Source organism: Pleurodeles waltl, chromosome 3_1 (genome assembly GCF_031143425.1).
Source record: "Pleurodeles waltl isolate 20211129_DDA chromosome 3_1, aPleWal1.hap1.20221129, whole genome shotgun sequence".
Classification (NCBI taxonomy): domain Eukaryota; kingdom Metazoa; phylum Chordata; class Amphibia; order Caudata; family Salamandridae; genus Pleurodeles; species Pleurodeles waltl.
In genome coordinates this window covers 1,896,834,856-1,896,861,110 of record NC_090440.1, presented here as the reverse complement: position 1 = coordinate 1,896,861,110, position 26,255 = coordinate 1,896,834,856, and the positions used below count along the sequence as shown (strand labels likewise).

Here is a 26,255-nt window from a genome sequence, read left to right as displayed (position 1 = left end):
CCCAGAGTAACGTATTTCCGCACTATTACAACCTGTCTTCAGCTGTCTGTACTACATCAAACATTCCATTTGCATTCACTGTTTCAGGGTTCAGAAGTGTAATGCGACTGGGTAGAGAATAAACAAAGGTGCAGCATTTCTACAAAAGTGTTTTAGAAAAACTACAAAAAAATGTCCATTGACAATCTGCTGATATCTTTTAAATTAGGACACCCAGTTCGCCCACTATTGAGGCAGTCAGAAAACAACATAAAAAGGCAGAAAAAGGTGATTTAGCTTCCCGTCAAACCTTCATTGGAGCATACCAGTGTCCTTGGTGGCATTCAACAGTTTTCATGACCAATGACATAGGAAAAGAACAAAGATCAGTTGAAAGCTCTCTTCCTTCACTTCCAGGGTCATCTCAGGTAAACAAAAGAGGAACCTTTTGGAAGATGCCTTACTTCCACGAGGACACCGACAAAGTGGGGTTTCCCAGGTCACAACTTTATTGTGTCCTTATGGAGCAGTGGATTGGATTTAGACTTCATTCTATCCAGGTCGAGCAGTGGAATGGACCTGAATGTGCAGTGATCCTGTGGTGCTCCTATCTTATCAGGCAGGTTCAACAGTGCATACACTGCCATCGAACAGGAAGAAGGTCACCTACCAGAAGTGAGAAGTGCATTAATTATTAGTTACCTTCCTGCACTGGCATTTATTTTGTCCTCTTAAGGAATGATGGGGTCAAACCCAAAATTACTTACAGGACCATAATGAAAAGGTGGGGAGAATGCCACAAATGAAGACGAGCGTTTACTGATGAACTGAACCAAGACAAATTAAGTCCTTCAGACTCCACCACAGATATATATACCCCAGGTGTTCATGCATTTAAATCCAGGACGTAATTAAAGCTTATAGTTTTACGCATGCACAAATGTTTGTACCTATATAAATATAGGGAAAATAATCAATTTCACTATCAGTTAACGGAATGGGGAACAAGCATCCACTCAGTCAATAAATCTGGCTTATTCTTTGAGTGCTGATTATATTTAAAAAATAGTCTGCACCAGGGAAAAAACTAAGAGATTGCTTTGTGTATACAGTGCATCTGTGAGATAAATAATTTAAATAATGTATTGTGTGATGAGGATTCATTGTATTTTCAGAAGGAAAATAATCCCTCACACATGGTAATGCAAGCAGTCCACATGATAATGCAAGCATTCCATAGGAAGCAATATGATACATCGAACTGTATGCGGTGAGAGAGGATTAATTCCCTTTTAACTAATTTGTAATAGTAGGTCTTGCAGACATCTGCATTGTCAAGCCAGAATAAATAGTAAAAAAGTGCTGTTTTGATAGGCCCACCCGTTCTATCACAGAACCTTCCACTCTAATGCATTTGATGATTGACTGCAGAGAAAGTATAAAAAGAATAACTGCCCTTCCTCGAAGCCTAGCACTATGGTTTTTCCAATATTCTTTCCACTTACCCTCAGATTCTTTTTAGCAAAACCTCTCTCATCCATTGCACAAGAAGCCTTCTCTGTTTTGGCATTCGTAATTATGGAGCGTGCTAAAATTATTGGTTTAACAAAAGTCTGCCTGATTGCCCTTGGTTGGGATCCTGTCAGCAGTGGTACGCAGGAACAGTTGAACTATTTTCTGAACCTAAATGGTGAGAGCTCTGTGTTTTGGTTGACTTTGTCATCTTCTGCATCCTCTTTCGTTTCTTTGCCTGATTCTGACACTTTCACATAAAAAACTAATTTCTGCAGTGCTTGGATGCCTTCGAGTTTGAGAACAAAACCACAACTTTAGTTTAGTGGTGTTTCCTGCCTACAGTGGGTTGGTGTAGTCCAGACGGCTAGTGATTAGGGCTTGCATTACTGTTTTTCTGGTGTTTGTGGGTAGCCATTCGACGATTCTTCGGAGCAAGCAGAGTGTGTGGAAGCAAGCCGAGGAGTCTGTGTTGATCTGTCGCTTCATTGTGATTTTTCTGTCCAGGATGGTGCTGAGGTTGCGAGCGTGGTCTTTTGGTGTTGGGGGTAGGTCCGAGTTCGGCGGGCCACCATGTGTCATTCCATAAGAAGGTATGGTTGCCAAAGATTGGCACTTCAGACTTGTCCGTGTTGAGCTTCAGGGAGTTGTCCTTCATCCAGGCTGCAACATTCTTGATGCAGTTGTGAAGGTTTCTTTTTGATGTTGTTGGGTCTGCTGAGAGAGAGTGGATGAGCTGGGTGTCATCAACGCAGGATATGATGTTGATATCACGGGTTCTGATGATGTCTGCTAGGGGTTTCATGTAGATGTTGAAGAGGGTGGGGCAGAGCGATGAGCCTTGGTGTACGCCACAGATGGTGCTTTTGGGTTGTGAGATGAAGGGAGGCGCGCAGGTTCTCTGCATCCATCCCCGAGGAGTGGTGATGTCCATCTAAGTGTGTCTTCTCTGATTCCAATGTGGTGTCTCTTGATTAGCATGCTGTGAGAGACGGTGTCATAGGCTGAGGCGAGGTCAAGGAGGATCAGGGCAGCTGTTTCTCCTTTGTCAAGTAGAGTGCGAATGGCGTCTGTGGGGGCAATCAGGACAGTCTCAGTACTGTGGGTAGATCCTGATTGAGAGGGGTCTAGCAGGTTGTTTCTCTTCCGGTGTTCCGTCTTTTGAGGAGATGTCTGATCTCTGCGTGTTTCCATGCATCAGGAAAGGTGGCTGTGGAGATGGATGCATTGAGGATGGTGGTAAGCTGGTGGCTGATCTTGTCAGTTCCTAGGTTGAAGAGGTTGTGGGGGCATGGATCGGTGGGTGCTCCGGAGTCGATGGAGTTCATTAAGGGTGTGGTGAGGTGTTTGTTGGGGTGTTTGATGGGGGAGGCCTCTGGGGAGGTGGGGAGACTGAGTCCTCTTTTCTTGCAGAAGAGGTGAGGTCAGTTAAACAGAATAAATAACAATACAAAAAGGTAGCAGTCAGATAAACAAGTCTTGAGAATGTTTGATTAATTAATTTGCTGAAATAGTTTTGAAGCTTTAGGTCATTTGAATCTTGAGAAAGGAGTGGTGATCAAGTTTGAAGTTGAAAACGGGTGGAAACATATCTGAAGGAGAAAGCGGCTTCTTTCAATGAAATGATTGAGAAGGAGGTGCTGAAACACAAAGGGAAACCATTTTGTATTAGGAGGTGGGATAATCGCTTTTGAGTCTTTAGTAAAATCTAGCCTTTCCTTTAATAATAGGACTGCATTTTATGACACGACTGGATGCTCCTACTATGCTTGTTCACGACATATCAGCAATTCTTGATACAATCTTAGAAATTGGTTTAAAGTCGAAAAAATTGGGAGGTTGGCATGGTGTTCTAGGCCGAATGCCTGGCGTGGGGCCTATCCAAACATTTCTGTCTCTGGGTCTCGGTGGGTAGACAGCGATGAGTGAGAGGTACAAGATGGAAACTGAATGCATGGGACTTGAGGGATGAAGAAGTGGCCCAAGAGCTCCAAACAGACAAGGAGCTTTATTTTACCAAAAATTAGGGGTTGGTGGAGTTGGCTTTAATGCTTTGGGAGGCGTTGTGGTGAATCCTAATTTGTTTTAATAGGGATGCAGGAGTTAGCTTAGCCATTGGCTTGCAGACTCGTGCCCCGTCACCTAGTGACTTTTACCCTACTTAGCCTGCTCTGTTTTTGCACATTTATTTAATTAATTCTTTTAAGATGGCTGCCTTGTTTTGACTTAGGCCCATGTTTTGATTTTCCTTATCAGTGCCATCGTGCTAAGGTGTCAAGATCAGGCAACAAATACAAACAAACTGAAGGTGTCCGCATTAGGTACCTTCCCTCTTCACTCTTTCGAGGGAATTGTTTATACTAATTACCGTCCCAAGCACGCCTTGTTATCTATTGTTTGGAAACTAACCCACGTCAGGGGTCCAGGCAGATCTGTATATATACTCCTCACTTTATCAGATAGGCAGAGGGATTCCGACCAGATGCCATCACTGCTATCGATGCGGCACGTCGCCTTGACACAGACCCAGTCTTCGTGCTCCTGCGGAGTCTGAGCTTGAGACCTCATTCCAAGGTAACGAGGGTTAGGGGCTCTTCTCATGGACATGGCATTGGCAGATTGAGGTTTAACATACCTAGCTTGATTCTGGGTTAGAGGTTAGGCCTACAGACTAGGGTATTAGGACATATCACACACTTCATGATATCGAGTAATTTTGCAAGATGGTGGGGGTCTTTGTAATAATGACTCATCTTTTCCATTCTGTTTCTTGCACTGTTCATCATCTTAATCATTGCAGCCCATGCAACGTATCGTAGATTGCAGTTTTGATGAAATAAATATTATTGAAACTTTACTGCATCTTCTTCATTTCCTGTGTGTGAATGAGACTTTTTGTTAATGTCAGAAAGGGGTACTCTCCGTTTAACCACAAAGCTCCCTGAGATGTCATGTTTTTGAGTCCGTGCGTAAAGGCTGCCACAGATTACCTTTGACTATTTAGAGTATTGGTGAGGTACTGCTTGTGAGCCGGAAGGGTTGGGATGCCAGTTGCGTTTTAGTCTAGGATTGGCATAGTCGCCTACAAACATAAGTACTGTCATCCTTAAACCAGCAGTCTTGCCTAGAGCAAGAGTCCAACTACAGCAGCGTATAAAGCGGTTCTTAGGGACAGAGCCCAAAACATAATTGCGAGGAAAAAATGGCGCAAGGTGGCAGAGGTGGAGCGCCATTTGTGGCACCTGAAGGATCTCACTCAGAATCTGACAGATCCTTAGGTCCTCAGCAAAATTGGGGTGCTGTGCACCGAATACTGAGATATGGCACAGCGAGAGGCAAGGCAGCGCATGCTAGCCACTTCCCACTGCTTATATGACACTGGGGACAAGTCAGGAAAATTGCTGTCATGGTTGAGCAAGAGAAAGAGGAGGAGACACACACGACTGACACACTTATAGTTGAGGAGTTCACCAGACCTTTGCAGCGTTTTACAGGGTGCACCCACTGCCAGATGCTGAATACATTAGGGATACAGTGGTTACCCAGTGCTTTTTCCCAAGGACCGAATGGAAGTAGAAAGGGATATCGATGTTCCCAAGGACCAGGCTGCCATTGCGAGGCTTAGTGCAGGGAAGATCCCAGGGCCCAATGAGTTCCCGACTGAGTTCTTTAAGAGATATGCTGGTGTATTGGGGCTCCATCTCATTAACCTGTTCAGAGACAGTAGGGACAGGGGCATTATCACCTGATCTCCAATTCGCTCCCATCACAGTGATACATACGGAGAGCAGGCTTGAAAAGAGTTGGGAGTCATATCGCCCAATCTCACTGTTAAAAATGGAAGCTAAAATACTATCTACAATCCTTGCCACCAGGCTACTTAAAGTTGTGGTTCTGTTAATACACAGACCAGTCAGACTCCATGCCTGGCAGGTCTACAAACTTAATTTAGGTAGGCTGCACTATTGATTGGCGTAAGAATGAGATAGGGAGGAGACCTATGTTTTTCTTCCATTGGATGTGAAAAAGGCATTTGATGCAATACACTGGCCTTATCTCCAGCACAAATTGGTAAAATTTGGCTTTCGGACTAAATCTAGAAAATGGATAGCTTTGCTATACCAAGCCCCAATGATGGCTAAGAGGGTTCATGCTGCGGACGATATCCTCCTCTATATCACCAAGCCCATTGCCACAACTCCAGTTATCTTACAGACCTGAGGGCTGGTACTTTTTTTCTGCCTCACGCATTGAGCGCGAGCGAAAGACTCATATGGAAAGACGGAGGAAGAGAAACATGAAAAGGCGTCTCAAAGGGGAAAAACAGAAAGCTGCAAGAGTGAGCTGAAGGGGCGGGGAGTGGCTGTATATGGATTGAAGAGGCCCGAGATGGCTTCAGGATTACGCTGCCTCAGTATCCCCTGCACGCACATTTAATTGCAGCAGCCGCCGCATGTTTAAAAGGAGAGCTTTGGGCACCGGCACGTTTTTATTTACAAATTAAGCACAGAATTCTGCTCATGGTGCATACGTGTTTCTTGTTTAACCTCAGTCTAATAAAGGGCTTTATGGCCTAGTATCTGGTGATTTGCATGGTTCTCATTTATTTATTACGAAGTTTCATCTACCCATGTGGGCCACCTTGTGGTTAATTCAGAGTGATGTGTATGTGACTACAAAATCTAGATATAATACTGATGGACAACCTCGAGTTTAATCTGTGAGAGAAAAAACACTTTCTAGTATTCTTTAACCCCTTCGCTGCCAGGCGTTTTCCCCTCAGGTGTCGTGCCTTTTTTTTTTGGCTATTTGGGGTAGTTCACGCTTAGGCCCTCATAACCTTTTGTCCACATAAGCTACCCATGCCAAATTTGCATCCTTTTTTTTCCAACATCCTTGGGATTCTAGAGGTGCCCAGAGTTTGTGGGTTCCCCTGGAGGGAGACCAAGAAATTGGCCAAAATACAGCTAAAATTTTGTTTGAAAAAAAAAAAAAGGGGAAAGAAGGGATGCAGAAGAAAGCATGTGTTTTTTTCCCTGAAAATGGCATCAACAAAGGATTTGCGGTGCTAAAATCACCATCTTCCCAGGTTTCAAGAACAGTCAGACTTGAATCAGAAAACCACATTTTTCAACGCAATTTTGGCACTTTACTGGGACATACCCCATTTTTACTATGTTTTGTGCTTTCAGCCTCCTCCCAGTTAGTGAAAGAAATGGGTGTGAAACCAATGCTGGATCCCAGACAGCCAAACATTTCTGAAAAGTAGACAAGGTTTTCCTACAGGAAAGTAACATGCTAAAATAAAAAAAAGAAAATTGAAATTGAGGTGAAAAAAAAAGAGCCATTCTGTCTACGTTTTCTTCTATAACTTTTTTCAGCTATGGCAGATGTTTGAAAGCAATATACCGTTACGTCTCCCGGACTTTTCTGGTTGCGGGGATTCATAGGACTTGTAGATTCATCAAGAACCCTAGGTACCCAGAGCCAATAAACAAGCTGCACCTTGCAATGGGTTTTCATTGTATACCGGGTATACAGCAATTCATTTGGTGAAATATAAAGAGTGAAAAATAGGTATCAAGCAGTGGTTATTTGCACATCTCTGAATTCTGGGGTCCCCATACTAGCATGTGAATTACACAGCATTTCTCAAATAGATGTCTTTTTTACACACTGTCTGACATTTGGAAGGAAAATATTTAGAGAAAGACAAGGGACAATAAAACGTGTTCTGCTATTCTGTGTTCCCCCAAGTCTCCTGATAAAAATGGTACCTCACTTGTGTGGATAGGCCTAATGCCTGCGACAGGAAAGGCAGCAGGACACATCACATTTTTACACTGAAATCTGAAGTACTTTTTGGAAAGTGCCTAGCTGTGGATTTGGCTTCTAGCTCAGCCACCACCTACAGAAACCTAGCATACCTATATGTTTTTGAAAACTAGACACCTAGGGGAATTCAGAATGGGGTGACTTTTAGGGCTCTCACCGGGTTGGAAAGTTCTGGAATCTGGGAGGAGCCACAAATATCCTTCCACCCAGCATTCCCCCAAGTCTCCTGATAAAAACTGTACTTCACTTGTGTTGGTAGGCCTAGCGCCCGCGACAGGAAATGCCCCAAAACGCAACATGGACACATCATTTTTTTACATTGAAAACTGATGTGTTTTTTTGGAAAGCGCCTAGCTGTAGATTTTGGTCTCTAGCTCAGCCAGCACCTAGAAAAACCTACCAACCCTGTGCATTTTTGAAAACTAGACACCTAGGAGAACCTAGGATCGGGTAACTTGTGGGCCTCTCACCAGGTTCTGTTAGCCAGAATCCTTAGCAAACCTCAAAATTTGGCCAAAAAATATTTTTCTTCACATTTTGGGGCTGCAAAGTTATGGAATCTGAGCGAAGCCACAAACTTCCTTCTACCCAGCATTCCCCCATATCTCCTGATAAAATGGTACCTCACTTGTGTGGGTAGGCCTAATGCCCGCAACAGGAAATGCACCAAAACACTACGTGGACACATCAGAATTATTAATTACAAAACTACCTTTTTTTTTTTAAGAGAGGGAAGGGGGCACCTGAGTATTTGGTCCTGGGCTCAGAGGCCATCTAGAGAAACTTACCAAACTCAGACATTTATGAAAACTAGACACCGGAGGGAGTCCAGGGAAGTGTGGCTTCCATGGATCTCCCAATGTTTTCTTAACCAGAATCCTCAGCAAACCTCAAATTTAGCTACAAAAATCACATTTTCCCACATTTCTGTGTGGGATCACTGCACCGGGACAAATTTCATACCACCAAACGTTCCCCTCAGTCTCCCGGTAAAATGGATACCTCATTTGTGTAGGTGGGCCAAGTGCATGTGACAGGGAAGAGCCAAAAACATGTTGAAATTGAGGGGGAACCAAAGCAGGTCCAAAAGGGCAGTTTAAAAAAAAAACATTTTTAGGCTGGCAAGTGCAGCAGAATTTCTATCGGTATAGATGAGACAGTGCTGGGTGGTAGGAATTTTGTGGATTCCTGCAGATTCCGGAAGGTTCCATCACAAAAATGTGGGAAAAATGTTTGATTTCCAGCAAAGTTGGAGGTTTGCAGGGCAATGTGGGTAAGAAAATGGTGCGGGGGCATATGAAACACACCACCCTGGAATCACCCAGATATTTAGTTTTCAGATGTGTCTAGGTCTTGTGGATTTTTCTACATGGCAGCGTCCCTAAGTCCATAAAGTGTAGCCCTCACCATTCCAAGTGGGACGATTTTGAGAGTTAGCCAAGCTCTCATGGCCCAAATGTAAAACCAAAACCCAAAATAATCAAATGTCCTCTTGCTTGCCGTTGGGTAAGATGTTTGTGTGCGGGGTAGAGCTGAAAGACTGTTTCCCCCTTCAGTTGGGGTGGGGGCATACTGGTTGGTAGCCACCACCCCACTATTTTTTTTTTTTTTATTCCCTGGCATCTAGTAGACTTTCTGCCCCCGGGGTGTGGATCAGGGGTAATTGCCCCATCTGCCCACTGGTGGGCAGGACAACTTTGGCCCAATTTATTTTTGGTGGGGGTATAGCCATACCCCCACCCTCTTATTTTGGGGAAAAAAAACTTCTCTGGTCTCTGGTGGTCTTTCTGCCCCCCCTTGGGGGCAGATGGGCCTTCCAAAAATAAGCATATGGCAACAGTAATGTGTCCCCATGGGGAGCGACCCTTACCCAAAAGGCTGCCCCCCCTAAAGAAAACATACACACACACCAATCCCTGTTGCCTAAGTGGTTTCTGCCCTCCCCGGGGACAGATCGGCGTAATAGAAATGCACCGAGCTGCCCCCAAGGAGAGCAGAAATGGCCTAAAATAAATTCCCCCCCCCCCTCTCCCCAGGGAAGCGACCCTTGCCTAAGGGGTCGCTTCCCTTGCGTGAATTCACCTTAAAAAAAAACTCCCTGGTGTCTAGTGGTTTCTGCCCCCCCTTGGGGGCAGATTGGCCTCATAAAAATAGGCTGATCTGCCCCTAAGGGGGGCAGAAATGGCCTAAACATAATTTGCCCCCTAGGGGAGCGACCCTTGCCTAAGGGGTTGCTCCCCACCTCTAAAAATAATTAAATACATTTAAAAAAATTATCCCTGGCGTCTAGAGTTTTCTACCCCCCCCCCCTCAGGCCCAATCGGCCTAATAACAATAGGCCGAAAATTGCTCCCCTGGGGAGCGACCCTTGCCCAGGGGGTCGCTCCCCTTATGCCAGTTTCTGTTGCTAAAATAAATTGCTAGTGTCTAGTGGACATTTCAGAAGCCTCATCGCTTCACGATCCGGCTTCTGAAATGCTCTGAGAGACTTTAACGGGAAGGAAATTCCTTTCCTTAGCTTTAAAGCCTCTCAGGCCCCCATCACATGATCGGAAGAGAAATGCTGAGCATTCCAGTGCAATGGAAAGGTGGCCTCTGATGAGGTCAGTGCGCGATCGCACGCTGACATCATCAGACGTCACTGGAGGGTTTGGGGGGGGTCGGGTGGAAGGGGAAGGGCTGGGAGCGCTAGCACTCCCACCGAGCTCCAGGCCGAGGACGGCACAGAAGGGGTTAAGAAGAGTAGAGTCACTGCATGCTCCCTCAGTCCCTCCACACCCATGCGGCAGTATTCCCAACAACTTTGCCCCTTTTGGGGCATCACATGGGGTTTCACCGACAGGCAGCGTCAAGGTGCACCATCCTAATAGTAACTAACCCAGTCCTTTCATGATTGGGGCTGGGATCCTTCTGGAGTTGGCCCTCCAAAGCAAAGCGTACAAATCCGAGCCAACTCGCAATTTTCACTATGGCTCTGAAATTTTTTTTTGCCCTTAAACAGCCAGTCACATTGTCTGTGTACAAAGGTGTTAATCCTTCGAAGCCTCTTAGCATCTTTTCTAAACACTAACATCTCAAAAACTACTGAATGGATTTACACCAAATCAAAACAAGCATACTTTTTGAGTAAAGCTCTACTTCCATGCCACACTTGGTGTAAATACATTCATCTGTTCAGGCTGTAGATGAGATCAAAGTTCCCGCAGGAGCTAAAATGGGAAATTGCTCACATTTGCCCCGCCTACAGTCTAATCCACCACCCCCTATTAAGGTTTTTGCCATGCTCACAACTTGAAATGCTGGAACAGCTGATTGAGCAACGTTTCGTGCAAATCTGTCCACTGTATCAAAAGTTATAGGCAAATCAAAAAAAGCCTTTTCAATGGAAAGTGTGACTCATTTACTCAATGGTAAGGGACATCAATCCAGTTTATTCTACTGGAAATTTCATATCCTCCCTTGGGACGATACATTAAAAGTTAGACTAAAAGGTTGAAGTTCTATTTCATTTAGCAGTGCTGCTAACATACTTTATAACCAACAACCTCCTCAGAGTGCCACAGTCATTAAATACGCTTTGCTTTGTGTAGCCCAGTGGTTCCCAACATGTGGTCCGAGGACCCCTAGGAGTCCACGACTGCTTAGAAAATTAAATAATATTAACAGATTCACAAAGTGTATATAAATAAAGTGGCTAAATGTACAATTGAAAATTTTTATATGTACTGTAAATGTCAAGGAATTTGAAATTGGAGAGTAAAAATTAAATTAATATCCTCAGATTGATTCCTGGGAGCAGTGCAGGTGCATCAAGCAGAATATAGTATGGACTTTGTGTGGCTTCAGTTGAATTTAGAAAAGCTCCAACATTCCTATTAAACTTATATTTTTTTAATTCATATTTGTTTGCAAATTAAATAAAATGTGTTATCATTTGTGTATGTGTTTGATGAATTCTTATTTCTGTATTTTTTTGTATTGTTTTGCGTTTCAAGTGATTAACAGTTTTTAGGCCAGGGTCCCTGTCTTCTAGTAATGACTCACTGGGGGTCCCTGGATTACAGTAATGATTCAGTGGGAGTCCGTGGGTTCCAGTAATGATAAACTGGGGGTCCACAGAAGTCAAAAGGTTGGGAACCACTGGCGTAGCCTACTGGTGATGAGTGCCAGAGCTGTGAAATCACAGTGTAAAAGCGTATTTTTTTACTCCGCAATGGAAACACAGGCATGGAGTAACATTTGCATGTGGCCCAAAAAACAGGATGAACCATCAACTCCATCATCTTCTGCAGTAAAACAATAAACACTCATTCATCACTGGAGCTATGTGGTGCACTTCCTAAACATCGGGGACTTGAATGTTTCACTTTTAATGTTCATTTTATAACAGGATTCAAGGTTACATCTTCTTCTGGAATTTGGCTAGGGTTTCCATTGTGACAACTGCATATTTCCCAAAATCACAATCTGTACATCATTCTCAAGTCACTCAGTTTCCAGAAATAGACAAAGGAAAGAAAAGACAACTCCCTTACAAGGCGCAGATAGGCATTTAGGGCCAGATGTATCATTTTTCACAATAGTGATTACCTAATTGCGATTTTTATTGAATCGCAATTAAGTAATCGCTATTGGAATGTATGAAACTTCAGGAGTTTCATACTGCGATTCGCAAGGGCTCGCAAATCGACCTACCTCATGAATATTCATGAGGTAGGTTGCAATTTGCGAGCCATTGTGAATGACTACAATCACAGGGATGGTGGCCTGCTGGGCTCAGCAGACCACCATGTCTGTGATTGCTTTCCAATAAAGCAATCTTTTAGTTTTTTAAATGCAGCCCGTTTTCCTTAAAGGAAAACAGGATGCGTTTAAAAATGAAAAACAAAAACTTTTCTTTTCATTTTTTAAGAGCAGGCAGTGGTCCATGAGACCACTGCCTGCTCTTAAAAAACGTTTTCGCATGCATCCACAATGAAGTAGGTGGTAACTGTGATTGTTTTGTGACTGCATTCACGGTCACAAAACCTTCATTAGAAACTTGCAGGTAAAAGATATGCTCTAGCTTTGTAATTTCGCCTACTTCCCCATCAGCGCAGACTTGGCAGGGTGACACGTATGTAACAGCAGAGGCTCTGCCTAATGCAGCCCACTGTGTTCCTTTGCTGCATTAAGCTGTTTGTGTTCTGCACATAGAATCACACCGTGTGCCATGATGTTTGATACCGTTTCAAACTTCTGTTTACATTGCAGGGTGGATGATGTACCTCCTGGAATATCGCTACTACCTGATAACATTCTGCAGGTCCTCCGGTACCAGCTGCTGCAGTGTGTGCAGAAAACGGCCGATGGGCTGGAAGAGGAGCAGCAGGCCCTTTCACTTCTGCTTGTCAAATTTTTCATCATTGTCTGCAGGTACAGTACTTATGCACTTTGCATTGAACATGCCAAGTATTGCAGTGCGCATTCTCTTAGTAACCTAATATTTGTGCATTCTCTTAGTAACCTAATATTTGTTAACTTCCCTGGTTCTTTTACTGAGGCTCAAAACTTTCCCAAAATGCTTTTCGACTCTCCTTGGTTACTTTCTGTGATTCATGTACCTAGATATTCCCCATGTTCTCAATATCCTAGTTTTTGACCAATTGTATTTGTACATCTGCCACGGCCTATGAAATCTGGTTGGGATTTCCAATTTGTAATATATATGTACTGGTTTTCTTTTTTTAAGGGAAGGTATCTCTACAAAAAAACTAGAGAATTGACTGACTAAATCTAGATGGAATGTTCGGTAGTGTTAGTTTGGAAAGGGAACTTGAGACTAACGTTTTGAAACATTTAGTTCAAAATAAAATACAACCTGTGTATTTAACATTAGGTTTTAAAGTAAATAGTTTTTTTTAATGTCTGTGTCCCTTTTCATTAACTCCAGTAACTCCTTTTCTCTACCCTATTTCTAACCGTTTCCTTAAACCTTATCCCTACACTGTGACCCTAATTTACACTATGTAACCTTCACCTTTTTCCTAACAGATGATCTCTCCCTCCTACCCTAGGGAGACCCTCATCTCTAAATCCAACCTGTGAATTACCCCAGCTCTAACTCTAACTCTAATCCCTTTTTTTACCCTATTGCGATTCCTTGCCCTCACTCTAATACCAACCTTAGGCAAACCCTCACCTTCACTTGCACCCCTTCCACTAATGTATCTTTAACACTTAGCCTGTCCCTAACCATAACCGTTGGGTAACCTTAATTTGTTGTGTTGCACGCCCACTTGCACCTGTTCTTACTGTGATCCTTTTTTGTAGCTTATCTCACACCTATTTCAAACATATTTAATATTATTTCAAATTAACATGTTCAAACTCTTGCGTTTTCAAACTTGTAGTTGATGTATTTGTTTTTCTCATTATTAAATTCAAACTTTTTGTTCTCAAGGAGGCTTTGAGTGTTCTTTTTTGGTCATTGTGTGCCATAACTTTCTGTGGATCTTGGTAAGAAAAAGTAGAGATTTTGAATTCCCACTTGCTTGCCCTAAAATCTCTCCCCCCGTTCATATATTGTGCATAGTCAGTCATCAAATTGCAGGATATTCTTTCACCTCAGAAGCTGTCCTGCTTCTTGCTATGCCTCTGTGAACTCTTGAAGTTAAACATCAACTTGCGGCCCTTGTTAGAAGTAAATTCACCACATCCTATGCAGTTCCAAATGTATGAGACATAGGACAACGTTGAGCTGGGTAACCAGGATCCCTGAAACTGAATCTCAGGCTGCCTAATGGATGGAGGAAAAGAGCCAAAATCAAAATCTTGATTACTAGGGACACAGTGAACAGTGCCATTTTCAATAGTCCGGGCATCTGAACGTGCCTTTGGTCTCAGCACACAAAGTGAAAATCCTTGGGGTGTGGTTTTGCCCCGGTTTTGTATAATAAATCATAGTCATCAAAAGAAGCACCAGACTGCAACAGAATTGTTCTCTTGCTTCTCAGACAAAGCTTTGAACTGAGCTCACATGAGCCCTTGTTTGGTCCTGTCAGAACTATAGTGTACGCAGAAGCACTAAGGAAGGAGTTCCAGACTCTCCACGGGATCAAAACTTACACTGCCAGAAAATGCCTGAATATGAGGAAAGCCAGCCATGAAAGAGCTCCACTAGTTTCCATTGGCATAGCAAATCAAATTTAAGGTATTGTACGTGGTGTACTGAGCCTTTGGGGAAAAAAAGGGCAGAATACTTTCTGCACTATTCTGTGAAGTGTGAGCGTACACCTAAAAAAAAATCTTAGCACTGGTCTCCACAGGAATGACACTGATAACAGAGTGCATGAATATAACCAAAATTTGCAAATGGGTATGTTTAAAAAACTTTCATAAAACAAACAAATGAAATGTTTAATAAGGAGTTCTTTCCATAGCGGAGGACCACATATTTTAATGATCTTCTGCCAATCTGAGCTTTCTACACTTTTGGAGTAGAGAATAGCAGAATTTTTCTTTAGCGGAGGGCCAAATCGGAGTGTAAGTGTTACATAAAGATGATAATGGGGACTTCATTGTTCCATAAAAGACTAAGCATCGAGCACAAGATCTTAAATTGAATTCTCTGTTTCAATGGGAGCCAGTGTAAACCAACGCAAGATACAGTGATGTTTTTTTTTTACCACATATGACTCTGACTGCAAGTTTGGAACCCTCTTCTGTTAATTAACCAGGGCATTAGCTAGACCTGTGTAAAGTGGGTTACAATAGTCGAGCCTGGCTAAAACAAACCAGAGGGTCATCTGTTATAACAGCAATGCTGAATGGAAGTCTAATGCTGAACAAAAACAATATTATAAAAATGTGGCAATCATATACCATAAACAGTAGAGGTGGATACGTCTTACAGGCATATGTACCAGTAATACAAAAACCACATGATCAAATAGATTCCCAATCACACTAACGTTTGCAGAAGTAGTGGTGACACAAACCCTTTATAAATATGAGTAGCACTTATGTACTTAAACCTATATTGTTAATTTAATATCCTCCCTCAAATTCTATTAAAGCAGCCAGTCACACTCTCAGTCATGTACTTCTTTTTTTTAGAAATTCTTTTTTTTGTGTGCAGTTTTTATATCATGCTAACTTGATCCAAGGGCATTAGTGCTCTTTACATGAGCACCATATTATATTACAAAGGCCATTTTTTTAAATGCACAGGCTTATCAGTTAATTTTTCCAGAATCAAAGGCTTTGGAGACGATGCCAAGACACAGACCTGGTTCCCCAGTTCTAAAATTCGAGTTGCTCTGGTCATTAGGCCCCATTTGCAGCCTTTGATAGGCTCACCACTAGCTTCTACAGGTTAAAAGACTGTTTGCCATCTCCGAGTTTCTCTCGCATGGTTGAGATCTGTCCTCACAAAACGGATAACAGCAAGTGACACTGGTCCCAAACCTTTAACCAAGACAGCCACTAGGTGCTTCCCCACTGGTATAAGACACACACATTCCTTTGTCATGGAGTACAATTCATGAGTTATGAATATTTCCCCTAATTTGCAGCGAGTGCATTGAGATGCAGCTTATTTGAAATCTGAATTATCTGTGGGGGTGTGAAAAGGAAAGTAGGCTGTGAAATAGGTTGAACTGCAGAACTGGAAGCTGACCTTCACACCAGACTCACACGATTTGGATATTTAAGAATTTCCATCTTAACTGCAGCTAAATGCATTGTTTGAAAAAATGTTACAACCAAAAGTTCATATCTGTTTCCCCTCATACATTATTTGTTCTCCACAAAATGCATCACAGAAACAACAGCAGATGTTGCTACTTACACGGATGTTACTCAGTGGCATCCTAATGCACCGTACGATAAGTAGTGAAGATGGCATTGTTTTATTTTATTGTTCGCACCTTTACCTGGTGGTCTATAAAAATGTCATGTAAACTGAGGGAAGTAGAGTGACTGATCATCCCATGTTTCTTTGAAGGAAAAACACAAAAGGATACAGGCAAGCCCAAGGAATGAGGGAATGCTTTAATTACTTAATGGTAATTGCATTATTCTGAGTCCTTCACTTGCTCTAATTCAGGACAACACGACAGTCATGCCTTCCAGATACCATCAATGGCAAAACAAGCTTTTGTTTATATGTCCAATCCCCTCCCTTACCGTATCATGTAAATAATAAGCCTCAGGCAAACCAGTTGGCCTGGAGAAACAGGGCAGGAGAGAGAGAGAGAGACAGAGAGAGAGAGAGTTAATGGATTAGAGTGAGGGTGGGACTCAGATTAATGCAGTTGTTGCTAAGTAATTGAATGATTACCAGATTTGCCCCCTCACTCACTTTCATTGCAACATGACATTTACCCAAGCAAAACAAACCAAGACAACTGAAAGTAGAATTATCAGAACTTAATAAATATTACCCACTCCCCCTTCGTTCTGTAGAGGAGAGAACCTTCAAACCAAATACATCATTGAAGTCTATCACCTGTATTGTTCTGTAATGTTTCATAAAGATGGATGGAGAAGCATGCAGCTGCCATGAATATCTCAAGTATGGAGGCTGCTTACATTTCTGCTACAGAAACCAAAATATCCCTATTTGATTTGTCCTGAACTCCTTGAGGGTAAGGTAACCTGGCCTCCCTTTAGGCTAAAGTGATAAGGGACTAACTCCACCTACTTTGTGTCTGCACTGCAGGTTTTGCTTGCTTTTTCAGTGGTCCAAAATTTACTGACAATGAAAATCACATTCTAACACTCAACGCTCTGTCCAGATAATGAGAACTGCTCTTCTTATATCTAGAGAATGCAGATGTTTTTCTTCAGGATAGGGAAAAAGCACTGGGAGATTTATCTCCTCATCCTTGTGCAATGACAAGTTATATCTGGGATCAAAGAGGGGGTCCCAGCTGAATGATAATTTATCCTCATAAACCCTCCAAAATGCATCCTTGTAAGATAATGAACCCAATTCTCCAAGACTTCTGGCAGAAATTATGACCAACAAGAAAAAGGTCTTTGAAGTTAAAATTCCAGTATCGACCTGATCCAAGGGTTCAAATGATCGACCCTTCAGGACATCTTGCAGTATCTGCAAGTCCCAAGAGGAAAGCAATGCCTCTGTTTGAGGACTTATATTATTCAACTGAAGAATCTGCAAACCAATGCCCGTTCCTTCAACAGAATATCGCAGGTAGCTCTGAACCCCATTATGACTTCTCCCTGGCTCTTCAATGGGGATGCCATCAATCCTAGGGAAACCCCATTCCGAAGGAATGATAAAGCAGAACTAAATTTGCAAGCAAACGCTTCTCTACACACCACCTACTCAAAGCTACCAGGTGCTTTTCATATGTCTTTAGTGTAGAAGTCTTTCTCGAAGATTGAATGGTTCTGACCAGGGTCTCAAAAGACCTCTTTTTATCAGTCCTTCCCTTCCAATCTCTAGGCCATCAACCTGAGCTTTGCAAAGTTGTCCTAATGTAGAGAAGAGAAAACACCAGAGGTGATGTAGAAATCCTAAGTAGAATCTACTGACAAACCTTCATTGCTTACCGGAGAGAATACCAACAAGAGCAGGGCCATTATGCCATAGTCAGAATCACTAAAGCTTTCCATTCTCTGACCCTGATGAGCAGTTGATGTTGTGATGGGAACAACTGGGATTTTTGCATGTTTATTAGAAAGCCAAGCTCCTTTAGCACCAAGAGTGCCCTTTTCAAATGGATACCTATGACAGTGCTTAATGAGGAATGAAATGGCTTATCATCTAGATATGGCTGATGGAGCAGTGCCACCAGAGGAGCAAGGACCTTAGTGAAGGTTCAAGAAGCTGACTTCAGACCCAAAGTGATGAAACTGAACTGAAAATGAAGATCATCTATGGCAAACCAAAGGAACTTCAAATGCTTTATATTTAACAGGCTATGTAAATAAGGCACTGTGTAGATCAATGGTTTCCAGAAAGTCTCACTTCAAGATCATCCGAATGATCCTCTACAACGTGATCATTCGGAAATGTATTATTTTTACTCAAACATATTGCCTGTTCAGATTCAACACCAGACTGTATTCTCCTGAGGCCTTTTGTAGTAGAAAATGTGTAGAATAGACACCATTCCCTACACCCTGTGGAGAATCGGGGATATTTGCTTCTTTCTCTAATAATGCTTTTACTGTCTCCAAAGGACTTGTCACTTAATCAGATTCCTGGTAACAGGAGTAGGGATGATTCTTGGTGAAGACTGTTTGATAACCTATCCTGATAATACCCAAGGCCTACGATTTCTACTGTTTATGTGCTGTACATCGTATAAATGCATTATTTTTCCTCCTAGTACTTCTGCTTCAGAAGGAGATCAGCAGTAGTCAGGACTTTCACTTGGACCTTCCTGATTGATTAACTGACTCTGAAACTTTGGATAAGTTATTTCTCTGAAACCTCTTCCTCTGTGAATAGTAGAAGTTGTAACCCTTTTATAAACATCTTGAAGAACCCCTCTCTCTTATGTAAATGATCACAAAGAACTTCCTTTATAGGGCCAGATGTGTTTGGTAATCTGTAGGAAGTTGGCTCTGTATGTGCTATTTCAAAGTAAGGAATAGCATGCACAGAGTCCAAGGGTTCCCCTTAGAGGTAAAATAGTGGTAAAAATAGATAATACTAATGCTCTATTTTGTGGTAGTGTGGTCGAGCAGTAGGCTTATCCAAGGAGTAGTGTTAAGCATTTGTTGTACATACACATAGACAATAAATGAGGTACACACACTCAGAGACAAATCCAGCCAATAGGTTTTTATATAGAAAAATATCTTTTCTTAGTTTATTTTAAGAACCACAGGTTCAAATTCTACATGTAATAGCTCATTCGAAAGGTATTGCAGGTAAGTACTTTAGGAACTTCAAATCATCAAAATTGCATGTATACTTTTCAAGTTATTCACAAATAGCTGTTTTAAAAGTGGACACTTAGTGCAATTTTCACAGTTCCTAGGGGAGGTAAGTATTTGTTAGTTTTACCAGGTAAGTAAGACACTTACAGGGTTCAGTTCTTGGTCCAAGGTAGCCCACCGTTGGGGGTTCAGAGCAACCCCAAAGTCACCACACCAGCAGCTCAGGGCCGGTCAGGTGCAGAGTTCAAAGTGGTGCCCAAAACACATAGGCTAGAATGGAGAGAAGGGGGTGCCCCGGTTCCGGTCTGCTTGCAGGTAAGTACCCGCGTCTTCGGAGGGCAGACCAGGGGGGTTTTGTAGGGCACCGGGGGGGACACAAGCCCACACAGAAATTTCACCCTCAGCAGCGCGGGGGCGGCCGGGTGCAGTGTAGAAACAAGCGTCGGGTTTGTAATGGAAGTCAATGGGAGATCTAGGGATCTCTTCAGCGCTGCAGGCAGGCCAGGGGGGGGTTCCTCGGGGAAACCTCCACTTGGGCAAGGGAGAGGGACTCCTGGGGGTCACTCCTCCAGTGAAAGTCCGGTCCTTCAGGTCCTGGGGGCTGCGGGTGCAGGGTCTCTCCCAGGTGTCGGGACTTTGGATTCAAAGAGTCGCGGTCAGGGGAAGCCTCGGGATTCCCTCTGCAGGCGGCGCTGTGGGGGCTCAGGGGGGACAGGTTTTTGTACTCACAGTCTTAGAGTAGTCCTGGGGTCCCTCCTGAGGTGTTGGATCGCCACCAGCCGAGTCGGGGTCGCCGGGTGCAGTGTTGCAAGTCTCACGCCTTTTGCGGGGAGCTTGCAGGGTTCTTTAAAGCTGCTGGAAACAAAGTTGCAGCTTTTCTTGGAGCAGGTCCGCTGTCCTCGGGAGTTTCTTGTCTTTTCGAAGTAGGGGCAGTCCTCAGAGGATGTCGAGGTCGCTGGTCCCTTTGGAAGGCGTCGCTGGAGCAGGATCTTTTGGAAGGCAGGAGACAGGCCGGTGAGTTTCTGGAGCCAAGGCAGTTGTCGTCTTCTGGTCTTCCTCTGCAGGGGTTTTTCAGCTAGGCAGTCCTTCTTCTTGTAGTTGCAGGAATCTAATTTTCTAGGGTGCAGGGTAGCCCTTAAATACTAAATTTAAGGGCGTGTTTAGGTCTGGGGGGTTAGTAGCCAATGGCTACTAGCCCTGAGGGTGGGTACACCCTCTTTGTGCCTCCTCCCAAGGGGAGGGGGTCACAATCCTAACCCTATTGGGGGAATCCTCCATCTGCAAGATGGAGGATTTCTAAAAGTTAGAGTCACCTCAGCTCAGGACACCTTAGGGGCTGTCCTGACTGGCCAGTGACTCCTCCTTGTTATTCTCATTATTTTCTCCGGCCTTGCCGCCAAAAGTGGGGCCTGGCCGGAGGGGGCGGGCAACTCCACTAGCTGGAGTGTCCTGCTGGGTTGGCACAAAGGAGGTGAGCCTTTGAGGCTCACCGCCAGGTGTGACAATTCCTGCCTGGGAGAGGTGTTAGCATCTCCACCCAGTGCAGGCTTTGTTACTGGCCTCAGAGTGACAAAGGCACTCTCCCCATGGGGCCAGCAACATGTCTCGGTTTGTGGCAGGCTGCTAAAACTAGTCAGCCTACACAGATAGTCGGTTAAGTTTCAGGGGGCACCTCTAAGGTGCCCTCTGTGGTGTATTTTACAATAAAATGTACACTGGCATCAGTGTGCATTTATTGTGCTGAGAAGTTTGATACCAAACTTCCCAGTTTTCAGTGTAGCCATTATGGTGCTGTGGAGTTCGTGTTTGACAAACTCCCAGACCATATACTCTTATGGCTACCCTGCACTTACAATGTCTAAGGTTTTGTTTAGGCACTGTAGGGGTACCATGCTCATGCACTGGTACCCTCACCTATGGTATAGTGCACCCTGCCTTAGGGCTGTAAGGCCTGCTAGAGGGGTGTCTTACCTATACTGCATAGGCAGTGAGAGGCTGGCATGGCACCCTGAGGGGAGTGCCATGTCGACTTACTCGTTTTGTCCTCACTAGCACACACAAGCTGGCAAGCAGTGTGTCTGTGCTGAGTGAGAGGTCTCCAGGGTGGCATAAGACATGCTGCAGCCCTTAGAGACCTTCCTTGGCATCAGGGCCCTTGGTACTAGAAGTACCAGTTACAAGGGACTTATCTGGATGCCAGGGTCTGCCAATTGTGGATACAAAAGTACAGGTTAGGGAAAGAACACTGGTGCTGGGGCCTGGTTAGCAGGCCTCAGCACACTTTCAATTGTAAACATAGCATCAGCAAAGGCAAAAAGTCAGGGGGCAACCATGCCAAGGAGGCATTTCCTTACACAACCCCCCCCCAAACGAAAGAGGATGAGACTAACCTTTCCCAAGAGAGTCTTCATTTTCTAAGTGGAAGAACCTGGAAAGGCCATCTGCATTGGCATGGGCAGTCCCAGGTCTGTGTTCCACTATAAAGTCCGTTCCCTGTAGGGAGATGGACCACCTCAACAGTTTAGGATTTTCACCTTTCATTTGCATCAGCCATTTGAGAGGTCTGTGGTCAGTTTGAATTAGGAAGTGAGTCCCAAAGAGGTATGGTCTCAGCTTCTTCAGGGACCAAACCACAGCAAAGGCCTCCCTCTCAATGGCACTCCAACGCTGCTCCCTGGGGAGTAACCTCCTGCTAATGAAAGCAACAGGCTGGTCAAGGCCATCATCATTTGTTTGGGACAAAACTGCCCCTATCCCATGTTCAGAGGCATCAGTCTGCACAATGAACTGCTTAGAATAATCTGGAGCTTTGAGAACTGGTGCTGAGCACATTGCCTGTTTCAGGGTGTCAAAGGCCTGTTGGCATTCCACAGTCCAGTTTACTTTCTTGGGCATTTTCTTGGAGGTGAGTTCAGTGAGGGCTGTCACAATGGATCCATATCCCTTCACAAACCTCCTGTAATACCCAGTCAAGCCAAGGAATGCCCTGACTTGAGTCTGGGTTTTTGGAGCTACCCAGTCCAGAATGGTCTGGATCTTGGGTTGGAGTGGCTGAACTTGGCCTCCACCTACAAGGTGTCCCAAGTAAACCACAGTTCCCTGCCCTATCTGGCATTTGGATGCCTTGATAGAGAGGCCTGCAGATTGCAGAGCCTTCAAAACCTTCCCCAGGTGGACCAGGTGATCCTGCCAGGTGGAGCTAAAGACAGCAATATCATCAAGATAAGCTGTGCTAAAGGACTCCAAGCCAGCAAGGACTTGATTCACCAACCTTTGGAAGGTGGCAGGGGCATTCTTTAAACCAAAGGGCATAACAGTAAACTGATAATGCCCATCAGGTGTGGAGAATGCTGTCTTTTCTTTTGCTCCAGGTGCCATTTTTATTTGCCAGTACCCTGCTGTCAAGTCAAAGGTACTTAGAAATTTGGCAGCACCTAATTTATCAATGAGCTCATCAGCTCTTGGAATTGGATGGGCATCTGTCTTGGTGACAGAATTGAGCCCTCTGTAGTCCACACAAAACCTCATCTCTTTCTTTCCATCTTTGGTGTGAGGTTTGGGGACTAAGACCACTGGGCTAGCCCAGGGGCTGTCAGAGTGCTCAATTACTCCCAATTCTAGCATCTTGTGGACTTCCACCTTGATGCTTTCCTTAACATGGTCAGACTGTCTAAAGATTTTGTTCTTGACAGGCATGCTGTCTCCTGTGTCCACATCATGGGTACACAGGTGTGTCTGACCAGGGGTTAAGGAGAAGAGTTCAGGAAACTGTTGTAGGATTCTCCTACAATCAGCTTGCTGTTGGCCAGAGAGGGTGTCTGAGTAGATCACTCCATCTACTGTACCATCTTTTGGGTCTGATGACAGAAGATCAGGGAGAGGTTTACTCTCTGCCTCCTGATCCTCATCTGTTACCATCAACAGATTGACATCAGCCCTGTCGTGGAAGAGTTTAAGGCGGTTTACATGGATCACCCTCTTGGGGCTCCTGCTTGTGCCCAGGTCCACCAAGTAGGTGACCTGACTCTTCCTCTCTAGAACTGGGTAAGGGCCACTCCATTTGTCCTGGAGTGCCCTGGGAGCCACAGGCTCCAGAACCCAGACTTTCTGCCCTGGTTGGAACTCAACCAGTGCAGCCTTTTGGTCATACCAAAACTTCTGGAGCTGTTGGCTGGCCTCAAGGTTTTTGGTTGCCTTTTCCATGTACTCGGCCATTCTGGAGCGAAGGCCAAGTACATAGTCCACTATGTCCTGTTTAGGCTCATGGAGAGGTCTCTCCCAGCCTTCTTTAACAAGGGCAAGTGGTCCCCTTACAGGATGACCAAACAGAAGTTCAAAGGGTGAGAATCCTACTCCCTTCTGTGGCACCTCTCTGTAAGCGAAAAGCAGACATGGCAAGAGGACATCCCATCTCCTTTTGAGCTTTTCTGGGAGCCCCATGATCATGCCTTTTAATGTCTTGTTGAATCTCTCAACCAAGCCATTAGTTTGTGGATGGTATGGTGTAGTGAATTTATAAGTCACTCCACACTCATTCCACATGTGCTTTAGGTATGCTGACATGAAGTTGGTACCTCTGTCAGACACCACCTCCTTAGGGAAACCCACTCTGGTAAAGATACCAATGAGGGCCTTGGCTACTGCAGGGGCAGTAGTCGACCTAAGGGGAATAGCTTCAGGATACCTGGTAGCATGATCCACTACTACCAGGATATACATATTTCCTGAAGCTGTGGGAGGTTCTAGTGGACCAACTATGTCCACACCCACTCTTTCAAAGGGAACCCCCACCACTGGAAGTGGAATGAGGGGGGCCTTTGGATGCCCACCTGTCTTACCACTGGCTTGACAGGTGGGGCAGGAGAGGCAAAACTCCTTAACCATGTTGGACATATTGGGCCAGTAGAAGTGGTTGACTAACCTCTCCCACGTCTTGGTTTGTCCCAAATGTCCAGCAAGGGGAATGTCATGGGCCAATGTTAGGATGAACTCTCTGAACAGCTGAGGCACTACCACTCTCCTAGTGGCACCAGGTTTGGGGTCTCTGGCCTCAGTGTACAGGAGTCCATCTTCCCAATAGACCCTATGTGTTCCATTTTTCTTGCCTTTGGACTCTTCAGCAGCTTGCTGCCTAAGGCCTTCAAGAGAGGGACAGGTTTCTTGTCCCTTACACAGCTCCTCCCTTGAGGGTCCCCCTGGGCCTAAGAGCTCAACCTGATAAGGTTCAAGCTCCAAAGGCTCAGTTCCCTCAGAGGGCAGAACTTCTTCCTGAGAAGAGAGGTTCTCTTTTTGGTGTTGTGTTGCAGCTGGTTTCCCAGCTGACTTTCCTTTCCTCTTGGTAGGCTGGGCCATTTTTCCAGACTCCAGCTCTACTTTTTCACCCTGTGCCTTGCACTGTGCTCTTGTTTTCACACACACCAGTTCAGGGATACCCAGCATTGCTGCATGGGTTTTTAGTTCTACCTCAGCCCATGCTGAGGACTCCAGGTCATTTCCAAGCAGACAGTCCACTGGGATATTTGAGGAGACCACCACCTGTTTCAGGCCATTGACCCCTCCCCATTCTAAAGTAACCATTGCCATGGGATGTACTTTTCTCTGATTGTCAGCGTTGGTGACTGTGTAAGTTTTTCCAGTCAGGTATTGGCCAGGGGAAACCAGTTTCTCTGTCACCATGGTGACACTGGCACCTGTATCCCTCAGGCCCTCTATTCTAGTCCCATTAATTAAGAGTTGCTGTCTGTATTTTTGCATGTTAGGCGGCCAGACAGCTAGTGTGGCTAAATCCACCCCACCCTCAGAAACTAGAGTAGCTTCAGTGTGGACCCTGATTTGCTCTGGGCACACTGTTGATCCCACTTGGAGACTAGCCATACCAGTGTTACCTGGATGGGAGTTTGGAGTGGAACCTTTCTTGGGACAGGCCTTGTCTCCAGTTTGGTGTCCATGCTGTTTACAGCTATGACACCAGGCCTTTTTGGGATCAAAGTTTTTACCCTTGTACCCATTGTTTTGTGAAGAGGCTCTGGGCCCACCCTCCTGTGCAGGTTTTTGGGGGCCTGTAAAAGACTCTTTACTATTTTTAGTTTTGGTTGTCTCATCACCCTTCCCCTGGGGAGTCTTTGTGACCCCTTTCTTTTGGTCACCCCCTGTTGAAGTCTTGGACACCCTTGTCTTGACCCAATGGTCCGCCTTCTTTCCCAATTCTTGGGGAGAAATTGGTCCTAGGTCTACCAGATGCTGATGCAGTTTATCATTGAAACAATTACTTAACAGGTGTTCTTTCACAAATAAATTGTACAGCCCATCATAATTATTTACACCACTGCCTTGAATCCAACCATCTAGTGTTTTCACTGAGTAGTCTACAAAGTCAACCCAGGTCTGGCTCGAGGATTTTTGAGCCCCCCCTGAATCTAATCCTATACTCCTCAGTGGAGAATCCAAAGCCCTCAATCAGGGTACCCTTCATGAGGTCATAAGATTCTGCATCTTGTCCAGAGAGTGTGAGGAGTCTATCCCTACACTTTCCTGTGAACATTTCCCAAAGGAGAGCACCCCAGTGAGATCTGTTCACTTTTCTGGTTACACAAGCCCTCTCAAAAGCTGTGAACCATTTGGTGATGTCATCACCATCTTCATATTTAGTTACAATCCCTTTGGGGATTTTCAACATGTCAGGAGAATCTCTGACCCTATTTATGTTGCTGCCACCATTGATGGGTCCTAGGCCCATCTCTTGTCTTTCCCTCTCTATGGCTAGGATCTGTCTTTCCAAAGCCAATCTTTTGGCCATCCTGGCTAACTGGATGTCCTCTTCACTGGAGTTATCCTCAGTGATTTCAGAGTTGTTGGTCCCTCCTGTGAGGGAACCAGCATCTCTGACTATTATTTGTGGAGTCAGGGCTTGAGAAGCCCTGCTCTCCCTAAGTAGGACTGGAGGGGGGGAATTTCCCTCCAAGTCACTATCTTCATCCTCTGAGTTGCCATCCTCAGAGGGGTTGGCCTTTTCAAACTCTGCCAAAAGCTCC

General features: G+C 44.5%; 1 protein-coding gene across 4 annotated transcripts in view; it reads left to right on the top strand.

Moving 5' to 3' along the window:
- Positions 1–26,255, top strand: part of NBEAL1 (neurobeachin like 1) — a 672,403-nt gene that overhangs the window by 163,729 nt on the left and 482,419 nt on the right. For all 4 annotated transcript variants that reach the window (XM_069226032.1, XM_069226034.1, XM_069226033.1 and 1 more), the window contains one exon: positions 12,580–12,741. In XM_069226032.1, the coding sequence (XP_069082133.1) occupies positions 12,580–12,741 (162 nt within the window). The remainder of the gene's footprint in view (positions 1–12,579; positions 12,742–26,255) is intronic.